General features: G+C 35.0%; 1 protein-coding gene across 1 annotated transcript; it reads right to left on the reverse strand.

Moving 5' to 3' along the window:
* Positions 1-4,061: 4,061 nt before the first annotated feature.
* Positions 4,062-9,109, reverse strand: LOC145033544 (uncharacterized). The gene is made up of 11 exons (XM_078982136.1): positions 6,950-9,109; positions 6,631-6,870; positions 6,413-6,542; positions 6,190-6,339; positions 5,911-6,098; positions 5,749-5,818; positions 5,450-5,656; positions 5,064-5,275; positions 4,912-4,990; positions 4,694-4,831; positions 4,062-4,582 (listed from the first exon to the last, which is right to left on the reverse strand). Exons 1-11 carry the CDS (start codon positions 8,839-8,841, stop codon positions 4,391-4,393), a joined length of 3,498 nt encoding a protein of 1,165 aa, XP_078838262.1. The 5' UTR covers positions 8,842-9,109; the 3' UTR covers positions 4,062-4,390.
* Positions 9,110-10,642: the final 1,533 nt, after the last annotated feature.

The raw sequence follows: 10,642 nt of genomic DNA on the forward strand, positions 1-10,642 counted from the left end.
AATGATGACAAAGATGATTGTGAACATAACTCATCGTTTTTTTTTCATAAAATTATGTTTTCTTACAATATTCTCCTACAATAATCGTTCCCTTCTCATACCATGACTAATAACTTCAATGGAAATTTCATCAAGATTCTCCAACAAGTGATTACCAATCACTTTTTTTTTTTTTTGAAAATCAAAGCATAGTGAAAATTTGGCCATCTGCAACATACAATTCCATTAAACTTTCATTGTTCAATCTTATCAAAGTTCTCTAAGAAAAGATTCAAGAGAGACAAAAGAGATATTCATAAACATTAAAACAGAAGAATTGTTGGGAAAATTAGGGTTTGCGGTGGAGATCTGGATACTAGCTTGGATCGTGATATCACTTTCCGAATTGATATTTATACCCTGTGTCTGGGTTACAAGAAATTCAGCCAAGGATAATCCAAGTGGACACCTACGTTTCTAGGCACAGAAAATGTAAGCTATTATGCTAAAAGGTTTTGTGAATGTGTGATGAAATACAAGAGCTAAAAACGTACGTCTTCTGGAAACGAAGAGTTGTTTATATACTAAACACAATTAGGGTTTCATTAGGGCTGACCCATCATTACTTGCTTAGGAAGCAAGTAATATTAATCTGGATTAGGGTTACCAAAAACTAACGAATTTCGTTAGTTTTACCATAATCACCCTCAAGAAATTGAATTTTCCATTATGTTCCCACATGTAAAATTCAGTGAGGTTTTGGGGTGCTGCCCCAAACCCCGCGAGACCCCAGCCAGGGGCTCTGTCCCTTGGACCCCGCTAGGGGCACTGCCCCTAGACCCCGCCAAAGGGGCACTGCCCCTTTGGAAACCCCGGACCCCCGACTAATCGTCGAACCGGCTTCTGACTCGATCTTATACATGCGTGCACTCCGCACAAACCCGTACATGTATTAGAGTACAAATCATGAAACCCCTTAGCTCACATGTTAGTTCCAGTTACTTAAAATGACATGGTGACACTAAAATCACCAACAATCCTCCCCGATTTTAGTGTAACCCTTGAACAAACATAACCTTATCAACAACAAACCAAACTAGTACATAATGAAAATATCGAAACGGTTGAATTTCCACTTAGTATCATACAATTGCAAATATTCGAGAATCAGGGTGTTCTACGAAATGAACCCGTCAACCCATTTGAATACCAGAAAGTAAAATACATACTAGTTTATTAAATTTCTAGCGCAATACAACTTGACACTATTATAAAGTCGTGTGTCCCAATCCTCTCATGATCGTATCAAGGTCAAGTCCACAGCCTCTTGAAATGCGGCTACACTTCACAATCACGTAGGTAACTCCTTTCCATGTATCTGCACATACATTTATCAAATGAATTATTAAGAAGTTAAACTTCAACCTGGCTAACTTGCAGAACCAAACACATACCTGGGATGAATACTTCATGTGTTCCAATCTATAAGTATGAGCTTTCCACATTAAATTCAACTCCTAACATTATATTAGGAGGGAATTGGGTGTCTCATCATTATAGAATTAAATGGACTTTAATCCCATCCCAATTACAGACTTGTGCACTAAAGGTCTTGTGCACTAAGTCTCTTGTCAGACCTTTAGTCAAGTGATCTGCCAAGTTATGTTGCGATTTCACAAACTCAACCGAAATCACACCATTCATGATTAGTTGTCTAATCATACAATGTCTAACACCTAGGTGTCTAGACTTGCCATTATAAACCTGGCTATATGCCTTAGCCAAAGCGGCAGCACTATCACAAAGAATAGAAATAGGTGATATCGGTTTAGACCGCAAAGGAATCCCATAGACTAAATTCCTTAGCCACTCTGCTTCTTACCAGCAGCTGCTAACGCAACAAACTCAGATTCCATTGTCGAGGTTGTAATGCAAGATTGCTTCTTGGAAGCCTAAGAAATGATGCCTCCCCCAAGCAAGAATATCCAACCAGAAGTTGAGGAATGGTCATCCATGTTGGTAATCCAACTTGCATCTGAATGACCTTCTAAAACCGAAGGACTCCCCAAGTAACTCAAACCATAATTCATGGTTCCCTTGAGATACTTAAACACTCTATTCACTGCTTGCTAATGTTGAGCACTAGGATTGCTAGTGTACCTGCTCAACTTACCTACAGCAAATGCAATATCGGGTCTGTACTTGTCATGGCATACATCAAGCTACCAATAGTCTTAGAGTATTCCAACTGTGAAATGGGAATACCATTATTTGGCATTAATTTCACATTTGGGTCCATAGGAGTACTCACAGGAGAACAATCGGTAAAATTAAACCGCTTGAGAATTTTCTCAATATAATGACTTTGAGTCATTACCAATCCTTTGTTCATCCTCTTAATTCTTATTCCAAGAATTACATCAGCCTATCCTAAATCTTTCATGGAAAACTTGGATGACAACAATTTCTTTGTTTCATCCACTTGATTTTGGTCGGTGCCAAAAATCAACATGTCATCTACATACAAGCAAATGATCATTCCAGCTCTAGTAGCATCATCAAATCTACTATAAACACATTTGTCACATTGGTTTGTTTTGAAACCAAAAGACAAAATCACCTCATCAAATTTTTGATGCCATTGTTTAGGCACTTGTTTCAGCCCATACAAAGATTTGACAAGTTTACAAACCATATGCTCTTTATCGGGCATAATGAAACCTTCTGGTTGTTTCATGTAAACTTCCTCGTCAAGATCACCATTTAAAAAGGCTGTTTTCACATCCATTTGGTGAATAACCAGATTGTGGATACTTGCCAAGGCAACCAACAATCTAATAATAGAAATACGTGCAACTGGAGCATACGTATCAAAATAGTCAATACCGGCTTTTTATCTAAAACCTTGAATGACTAACCGAGCCTTAAATTTGTCAATGGTCCCATTAACATTCATTTTCTTTTTGAAAATCCATTTGCAACCAAGAGGTTTAGAACCCGGAGGCAAATCAGACAACACCCATGTATTGTTCTCAAGAATTGATGACATTTCATCATCAACCGCTTCATTCCAAAAGGCACTATCCCGAGACTCCATAGCCTCTTGATAAGTCTTAGGATCATCTTCAATACTATAGCAATAAGAGTATTCAAGATTAATTTCATCCATTGAACCTTCCACCAAATACAATTGGAAGTCGGATCCAAAATTCTTAGCAATTTGGCCTCTTTTGCTTCTACGAATATCTTGTGGTTCTTTCACGACACCACCATCTTGATTTTCTGAATTTTGCTCTTTATTAGCATCAAAAGTCAAATCCTTAGGTCTTTGAATCGATGAAAACCTCATATCATCAAAAATTGCGTCCCGCGATTCAATAACAGTGTTAATTGAAACCAAATCATTAGGTTCTATTACATAAAACCTATATGCTTTGGAATGTTCAGCATATTCTATGGATATGCAATCAATTCCACGTTCTCCCAAATTCTTCTTTTTGGGCTCGGTAAGTTTTACAACTGCCCAACATCCCCAAACCCGAAAATAACTCAAATTCTTCTTTTTTTTTTTACCATAATCACCCTCAAAAAATTGAATTTTTCATTATGTTCCCACCCAGGGGCTCTGCCCCTTGGACCCCGCTAGGGGCGCTGCCCTAGACCCCGCCAAAGGGGCGCTGCCCCTTTGGAAACCCCAGACCCCCAACTAGTCGTCGAACCGGCTTCTGACTCGATCTTATACATGCGTGCACTCCGCACAAACCCGTACATGTATTAGAGTACAAATCATGAAACCTCTTAACTTGCATGTTAGTTCCAGTTACTTAAAATTAAAATGATATGGTGACACTAAAATCACCAACAAGAATTTCATTTATATCCTCATAAGCTTTCATAATTACAAGTATATCATAGATTTCTTCACCATTAGGAACATGAAGGCTGATGTTAATTTTAATGTTATTGTTAAGTTTGATGAAACCAAGTTAAAATGAATATTTTTGGTTGTAGAAAAGGAGGGATGATGGTTAGTGGTAGTAGTATGAACATAATGTTTTCAACATCTTCATCTCAACAATGAGTTAAATAATCTTCCCACTCTTTCATTCACTTGTTTCCACATTCTTTAACACCTTACAACAAACACAATGACTATACTATACAGTATACATTCAAGTCAAGCCTCGCAACCTAAAAAAATAAAAATTCTAACGAAAAAAACATGTATAAAAGTTCCTTTCACCTATCAATCATACATCAGTCAAAACTTGGTCAAACATACAACCCCTTCAAACTCTTTATGCCATGAATCAATCGATCGATCATACACTCAATCACACCACACATTGCGTGGTCATTGCATGTCATTATGCTCTCATGCAACAAAACTTGATGACCATAATTACTTACATCAAGATTGCCTTGAATAATACCTGTATGATGGGGTTGACTTTTCTTGACCTTTTGACTGAGTATGAACATATGGTCTCCAAGAATCTTGCCATCTTCTACTCCCGCTTCTCTCAAAAACCGGGCTTTGAGAAATGTTGGGAAAATGATTGGCTTCATTTCTCATCTCTTCATCCATGTCATAACTTGACCTCTACACAAAAATCATGTCGGTTTCTCAGATATTTTTTAAACATAATTTATCCAGACAACACTTAAAAGGATATGAAAAAAAAGGGTTTTAGAAATGAATCATTTTGGGGACCTTGGAAGGGTTTGAAAGTACAGCATATGCCTCTCCAATCATTTTGAAAAGCCTATCAGCATCTTTGTAGACATTTTCAGCTATTTCCTTCCACAGCCTATCGTCTCCATTATCACTTCTACTTAGTGACAAAGCAGCCTACATAACCAAAACAAGAAATATATATATAAGTTTTTAAGAAACTTTTGTATATATATATTTTTTTATAAAATTCAGACCTTATCAGGGTGATGTTTTAGTGCAGCTTTCCGGTATGCCTTCTTGACTTCTGAAGCATCAGCAGTTGACTCAACTCCCCTGTAGTAAATTGTACAAAAGTGAAACGATTTTCCTCTTTGAATCATGTTTTAAATACAAAATAAAAACTTACAATATAAGGTACATGTTTAAAGGAATTTCCTTCCTGGATTCTTCTTCAATGTTAGAAATCCGAATCTGAGTTCTCCTTATCTCATTCGACTTATCAAGAATTGCATTTTCATGTATTTGAGATGTGAGAAGAGACACAAATCTTCTAAGATCTGTAGCTGCTTGCCCATAGTCCCTAATCATTTCATATAAACTCGCTCTTCTAGATATTGCCTGCATTCAAGTAAATACATATTTTTTATATATCATCATTTGGGGAAAAAAAAAAAAAAACACGGTGCACGTTAGCAAACACGGTGCATGTTAGCAAGCATGGTGCACGTAGCAAACATGGTGCATGTCAGCAAATATGGTGCACAATAGCGAACACGGTGCATGTTAGCAGACCTTGAGGTAGGTGGGGTCAAGGGCGATGGCCAAACTGCAATCTGCAATGGCATCTGTGATTTGACCTAAAGTTCCATATGCTGCAGCTCGATTGCAAAAACAAATGGCTGCAAAAGGACGTGATTCAACACTGCATGATAAAGCAGCACTGTAGTGTTCAACTGCTTCTGTGTATTTCCCTGATTTGTAAGCTTCATTTCCTGCTGCCTATGAAGAAACACATAACAATAAAATTATAAATCTTGTAGAATCTGTTAAATTTTTTTAGTGTATGAGATAAATAGTTATTGTTTATGTACCTTGCGAGATAAAAGCTCACGTATTGTGTTAGCTAAAGGTATCACCGAGTCCAAACTCATGCTTTCTAATCTGGAAATCAATAAATACCACAACAAGTCAACTTTCATATTGTTGACTTTTCGTTTTAGTCAACTGAAATTTCTGAAACAGAATAGGCTTACCTTTCTGTGATTTGTCCAGAAGTTTCTTGCTTTTTAATGAATTCAAGAGCTTCCTCTAGTCTTCCTAGATTGAAATAGGATTTAACAATCAGAGTTGACCTCCATGAATTAGGGCTTGTGTGTGTGTCCACCTCAGCAGAATTAGGATTCTGCTCACACATCTGAATAACCTGTTCATATCTTCGTAACTGAAGAACAAGACAAAAGAGTGTTGAATTGAATCATATAAGTTATCAAGAATTAAGTAGAGAAAATTATAAACTACTTTGTAATACAAACCATGATTAAGATATCTGCTTTCATTTGAAGTAATTGCTCTGAGAAATTGCTAATCTGCAGAGCTTCATCAATAACTCTCAATGCAGATTCTAATTCATCAGATGTTCTTCGTGGAAGTTCTGTATATTGCTTAATGCATTTTGTTACTTTCTGAAAACATAAAAACATATTAATGATGATAATAAAGAGTTAAAAAAACAGAAAAAGAGAGAATTTAAAATACCTGTGCTTTTGCTAAGCCCTCAGAGGCTTCTACTAACAACTTTCTGTCTACACAGACATCATTCCCTGATTGCAAACACTTCATATACTGAAGAGTTGCATTTTCAACTTCTCCAATAGCAAGATAACAACTGAACATATAAAAAGATTCGTACTATTATATTATATTATATTAAAACAGAAAGATTTAACAGAAAATGTAACAGAAGTGAGACTTACTGAGCAGCACGAACTTGAACTTTGAGGAAATTAGGATCAATAGCTGCAGCCATTAAACAATCTTTTAATGCATCTCTCATTTTTCCAAGAGAAATCCTAGCAGCTGCACGATTGCTATAGCATAACATCAAAGCCCTAAGACAATCTCTGGATTTTTCAGTTTGAGGAACAGAGTTTAACCCCTGTGTGTAATAATCCTCTGCTTTAGCTAAATCACCATTACCATAAGCTTGGTTTCCCCTAACATAAATCAATACAAAACTTAAAAACATTGATAATTGACAAAAATGGTGGAAGAAAGAATCAAAGAATCTCAAACCTCAAGCGCCATTTCTCACAGGATTCCTCTGCTGCAATGCTGGCTGATGCAGTTGAAAAGGTTGAAAAAGATCCATGCTTTGAATCTTGTTCTTTTATTGATTTGAAATTATCGTTGTTTTTACTTGATAAGATAGGTACTGATTTGGGAGAAAAGATTGAAGGGTTGTTAATAGGAATTGGGAAAAAATCAGTTTTTGTATCGGATGTTGAACTTGAAGAATCTTGAAAGGTTTTCAGACGATGTTTCTTTTTATGCTGACGTGTGTCTGGTGATAGTTGACTTTGACTTGAAGAAGATGCAGCAAATGTGAAGTTTTCTTTATTTATGTTTTCTAATTTTGAACCGAATTTAAATAATCGGGTGCCTGATTCTTCTTGTCTACTTGAAGTTGCAGTTGAACTAAGTTCTGAATCAAATGCTGTAGCAAATGTATCACTGCTGTATTCCAAGTTCTCATTTGCAGACCTGAAGCTTTCTGCTTCTGAAACTTCACACTTAACATCGCTCTCATTAATATCCAAACACTGTGTGGCAAAAAGAAGGTCTTCATTTGTTGTGAGATTTGAATTGATTATGAATGATTCACTTGAGAAACTGTTGTGGTCATTCATTTGTGAAGTGTCATCTGATGTCACAGAAGTTCCTCTGTAATAATAATCATCAGCTAGGGTTTCTTGATATGGGGAAACATCCATTGGAGAGTATGCTTCAAAACCCTCGAGTATTTCAACTGAAGTTTGACCAAACACAAAGTTTTGTGTAGGACGAGGTTGACCAGTGACATGCTTTCTTGTTTTCCCTTTCTTTTTCTTAAGTTTGGATCCTTTAACAGGTTCCATGGGTGTTTTTATTTCTGCATTTGGAGTCTTTAAGTCTTCCAATTTGCTAGTGAAAGTAAAGGTGCCACTCTGGAACTTATTATCAGATACTGTAGAAAAAACAGATGATTTTTCACTTCCACTTACTTTCAAATTCTGCAGTTTATCTGATATTACATCTGCCTTGACATCTTCTCTGGTTTTACTGGTTGTTCCAAATATGAAGGTGTTCAAATTATGATCTCCAGATTCACTTACTTTCATCTTCCCCATTCTATCTGATATCAAATCAGGATTTACCCTTTCTTCATCATGCTGCTTAACAAAAGTTACAGGTTTTGATATTTCAGACAAGTGTTCATCACTCTTACTGTTCTTTCCGAACACAGAGGTTTTATGAGTATTGCTAGCCCACCCAACGTTTCCTGAACTACCCAGATTCATTTTATGCATTTCATGTTGTAATTCTGTCTCCACATTGCTAGGAAACTTATTGGTAAACTGGCTCTTCATAGTGTTCACGTTACCTGAACCTCTTATGTTCAAGTTGTTAATTTGATCTGGTAACTGATCAACCATTGATTCGTCAAGGTTTTTCATATTCTCTCTTCCGAAAGCCTGAAAGCTAAATGAAGCATTGTTTCTGCTGCCTGCTCCAAATGTAAACACCCTTTCTGGAACATTCTCCATACCCGGATCGACAAAACTGGATTCGGATGAAGTTCGAAATGGGTTAAACCCTAGAGAAGCGTCAGCCTCTTCCCCACGACGGATGCCGAAGGCAGTAGTAGACCTTGGGTTATGAGAAGTCTGTCTTCTCATCTTCATAAGGCGTGGCCTTGATAGATTTGAACCAGAACCAGCTACAGTGGCTCCCCCTGGATTCCTAGAATCCGCTAAAGGCGGTGAATTAAACCCCAATATGGTATCCATTTGATTCGAATTGGGAAACGCGTAATTCGAATTCGATGATGAAGAGTTCATGTTGGTGTAGGAAGAATAAAACGCAGAAGAAGATTTGAATGAAGAAAACTGACCGGTGCATGAATCTACAGACGCCGGAGGCGACATCTCCGGCGGAAGGAAGACATTAAACCTGACGATTGTTGTTGACTGATTTTCCGATGAATCTTGAAGAAGTGAAGCATAAAACAATCTAGAAGTTACTTTCTTTCTGGTTCGTGAATGTAATCCTTGCTTCAATGCAAAATCGATTTGGGTTTGATCTGATTTGTTATCCAAAATGAAATTATTCGAAGTCGAAGAACCCTGCGTTGCGTCCCTTCATTGCTTTCACGGATTATTTTGGTTCTTTCTTTCTCGAGAACTGTTGCCCGATTCACGACAACGACGTATTTGAATTGGATCCGATTGGATTGACTATTCTCGTTTTTAGGTAAAACAATATTTGTAAAATATGTTCTGTAAAAATGTTAAAATTTTAAATATGGATTTGATTGATTTATATATAACTTTTATTTATATTCTAACAAAACAACTAATAATTAAAAAGTTATATCATTATAATAACAATTTCATAACCAATAATATGACTTTCATATGGCAAATTATAATGAAGAAATTAAATTATCTTTTGTTCTTATTAAAAAAAAATTATCTTTTGTTTTTATTCATATTCCTAAACTCGCTACTCGGTATCTGTTCGGTGGACTGCCGAATAACGAGTACTCGGAAAATTCTCGAATTTGGTAATTCATGCATAAATATTTTTAAGAAAATTATATATATCAAAATCATAAGTTAATATCAAAATTTAATTGAAATATATAATATAATTGGATACATGTGAATACATAAAAACTGAAAAACAAACAAACGTCTCACTTCGTTAATAATTACTGAAAATTTTTATATATATATATATATATATATATATATATATATATATATATATATATATATATATATATATATATATATATATATATATAGGGGTGTTTACGGGGCGGAAAGAGGTATGGAAAGGACTAATTTACCCTTGTATGGAAGACACATGAAGTTATAAAGATTTCTAACGAAATTAAATGGATAATAATCAGATATGGACCATAAGAGATGGATTTGAAAATCATGAAGATGTTTGGTATCAATTTCTGAAAACTATGACAAAATCTATAATTTATCCATAGAAATTATATATAATGTACATTATATTCCATACCTTAGGACCAAAATTGTAATTTATCCAAATATTTGAATTCTGTAAGGTTATTTTCTTTTTTGTAAATTATAGGGTAAAATACATAAAAACACAACCATTTATCTACTAACATTCAAAAAAACCATTACATTTTGTTTATATGTAGAAAAACCCTTATTTTGTGACATGATATTTAATTTTTTTTCGTTTTTAGGTTAATAAGAAAACAAAATAAATGACATTGTCTCTTGTCTAAGGTAAAACGTGAGAAATAGACCATTTACTCAAATAAATAAATAAGTGACGTCAAATATATAAATAAGCGACGTCGCTTAGTTCTTTTTTTTCTATGTCAACCTAAAAAGAAAAATATAAGCGACGTAACACATAACAACCAGTAACTTCTTAAAAAAATATTAAAAAAATGAATATTTGAGAAAATCTGAAAGGTTAACAAAATTATAAGGGTCTTTCTGCATATAAACAAAATGTAAGGGTTTTTAGTATTTCATCCTAAATTATATACCATACCTTAGTGCCAAAATTGTAATTTATCCAAAGAAATCAAATATCCTTTGGCTTTTGTTCATAAATATCAACATAAAAAAAAGAAATTAATATGATCAAGAGCTAAAATAATATAAAAAAGAAAGAGATCAAGAGAAAAAACTAGTGGATTTTATATATTATGTTATGTAACTAGGAATATGC

Source organism: Lactuca saligna, chromosome 1 (genome assembly GCF_052625555.1).
Source record: "Lactuca saligna cultivar CGN05327 chromosome 1, ASM5262555v1, whole genome shotgun sequence".
Lineage (NCBI taxonomy): Eukaryota > Viridiplantae > Streptophyta > Magnoliopsida > Asterales > Asteraceae > Lactuca > Lactuca saligna.